A 1,469-nucleotide genomic window follows, 5' to 3' on the forward strand; every position below is an offset into this window, starting at 1 on the left:
TGTGACCCAATTCAATGAGTTACACGGGCATAGACACGAGCTGGGACACGACTGTGTGTCCCTACTTTGAATCCTCACACGGCCTAAGACACGGGTGTGTCTCTTGGCCATGTGACCCCTTTAGTGTTGAAAATTTTCCTTGTTTCTTGAAAAGTTCTCTGAGTTTTTTATTTAGTCCCGACTTGTTTCTAATGCGTATTTAGGACCTCGAGGGCTCGTATAAGGGACATTGTGTATGTTTTGAATTGGTTTTAATATGCTTATTGACATGATTTGAAAAGTTTGAAATTTATGTTCGTTTGATTTAAAACCTCTGGTAATGCATTGTAACCCTATTCCAGAGATAGATACGCGTTAGGGGTGTTACACACCCCCTTCTTGGGTACACATTACACAAGGCTTAGCCTCGAACTGTGGTAGAGGCTTTAACTCTAGAATGGGAGATTCCTCTACATATGGTTTAGGTGGCTTAAATGATTGTTCTGTCAAATCCAGGGATTCAAATTTCTTCCCTGGCCTATTGATTATCTGCTGGGCTTCCATAAATTCACCAAGCTCTTCAAAACTTGCTATGTCACCTTACTCTATCAAATTGTCTCCACTGTCAGAATTGCTGTAGCAAAATTTTACAAATTCGTCCACTTCTGCTTCTATGAAGCCAATGGTTTGACACTCCTCATTCTCATCTACACATTTTAATGCATTAAACACATTAAAAGTAACCTATTGATCATTCACTCTCATAGTTAGCTCACCTTTCTGTACATCAACTAGGGTTCTGCCAATAGTAAGAAATGGTCTTCTAAGAATAATATGTACACCATGGTCAGCTTCACATTCTAAGATAAGAAAATCTACAAGAAAGATAAATTTATCCCCCCTTACCAATACATATTCAATTTTACCTTCTGAATGGGCGTAAGATCGATCAGCCAGTTGCAACGTAACAGTAGTAGGTCTTGCTTTCCCAATTCCTAGTTTCCTAAAAATATACATAGGCATTAGATTTATACTTGTGCTTAGATCACATAATGCTTTTCCTACATAATGATTTCCAATTGAACATGGGATTGTAAAACTCCCTCGGTCTTTTAACTTTGAAGGCAGCTTATTTATCAACATTGTTGTGCACCCTTCAGTAAGAGCAACAGTCTCAAACTCTCCCAATTGGCACTTCTTCGATAGTATATCTTTCATGAATTTCATGTAATTGGGCATTTGATCCAAAGCTTCGGCTAGCGATATATTAATATGGAGTTGCTTCAATACCTCTAAAAATCTTTTAAACTGGGTATCTTGTTTGGATTTATGGAACCGCTATGAAAAAGGTAGAGACAGTCATCCTTCAGGTTGCTAATATTATTTTGCTCTGGCATTTTTATTGGCAACATGATCTAGTTCGGCCACAGCATTCTTTTGCTTATCATTTTCAGGTGTTGTATACTTTTCAGATGCTTCTGGGATCTTTA

The 1,469-nt window shown here is 37.9% G+C and overlaps 1 protein-coding gene across 1 annotated transcript; it reads right to left on the minus strand.

Annotated features, from left to right (window-relative positions):
• Window positions 1-579: 579 nt before the first annotated feature.
• LOC107889918 (uncharacterized) lies at window positions 580-1,218 on the minus strand. Its single transcript, XM_016814456.1, has 3 exons — window positions 906-1,218; window positions 756-854; window positions 580-686 (listed from the first exon to the last, which is right to left on the minus strand). Exons 1-3 carry the CDS (start codon window positions 1,216-1,218, stop codon window positions 580-582), a joined length of 519 nt encoding a protein of 172 aa, XP_016669945.1.
• Between the last annotated feature and the right edge of the window lie 251 nt (window positions 1,219-1,469).

This window comes from Gossypium hirsutum, chromosome A09 (genome assembly GCF_007990345.1).
Source record: "Gossypium hirsutum isolate 1008001.06 chromosome A09, Gossypium_hirsutum_v2.1, whole genome shotgun sequence".
In the NCBI taxonomy this organism is placed as follows: domain Eukaryota; kingdom Viridiplantae; phylum Streptophyta; class Magnoliopsida; order Malvales; family Malvaceae; genus Gossypium; species Gossypium hirsutum.

Coding starts and splice junctions, on each gene's coding strand:
- LOC107889918 (XM_016814456.1), bottom strand. CDS start 1,218: ATGCCCAATTACATGAAATTCATGAAAGATATACTATCGAAGAAGTGC. Junction 855..905: donor ATCTTACGCCCATTCAGAAG/GTAAAATTGAAT, acceptor TCTTTCTTGTAG/ATTTTCTTATCTTAGAATGT. Junction 687..755: donor CCTAGTTGATGTACAGAAAG/GTGAGCTAACTA, acceptor TAAAATGTGTAG/ATGAGAATGAGGAGTGTCAA.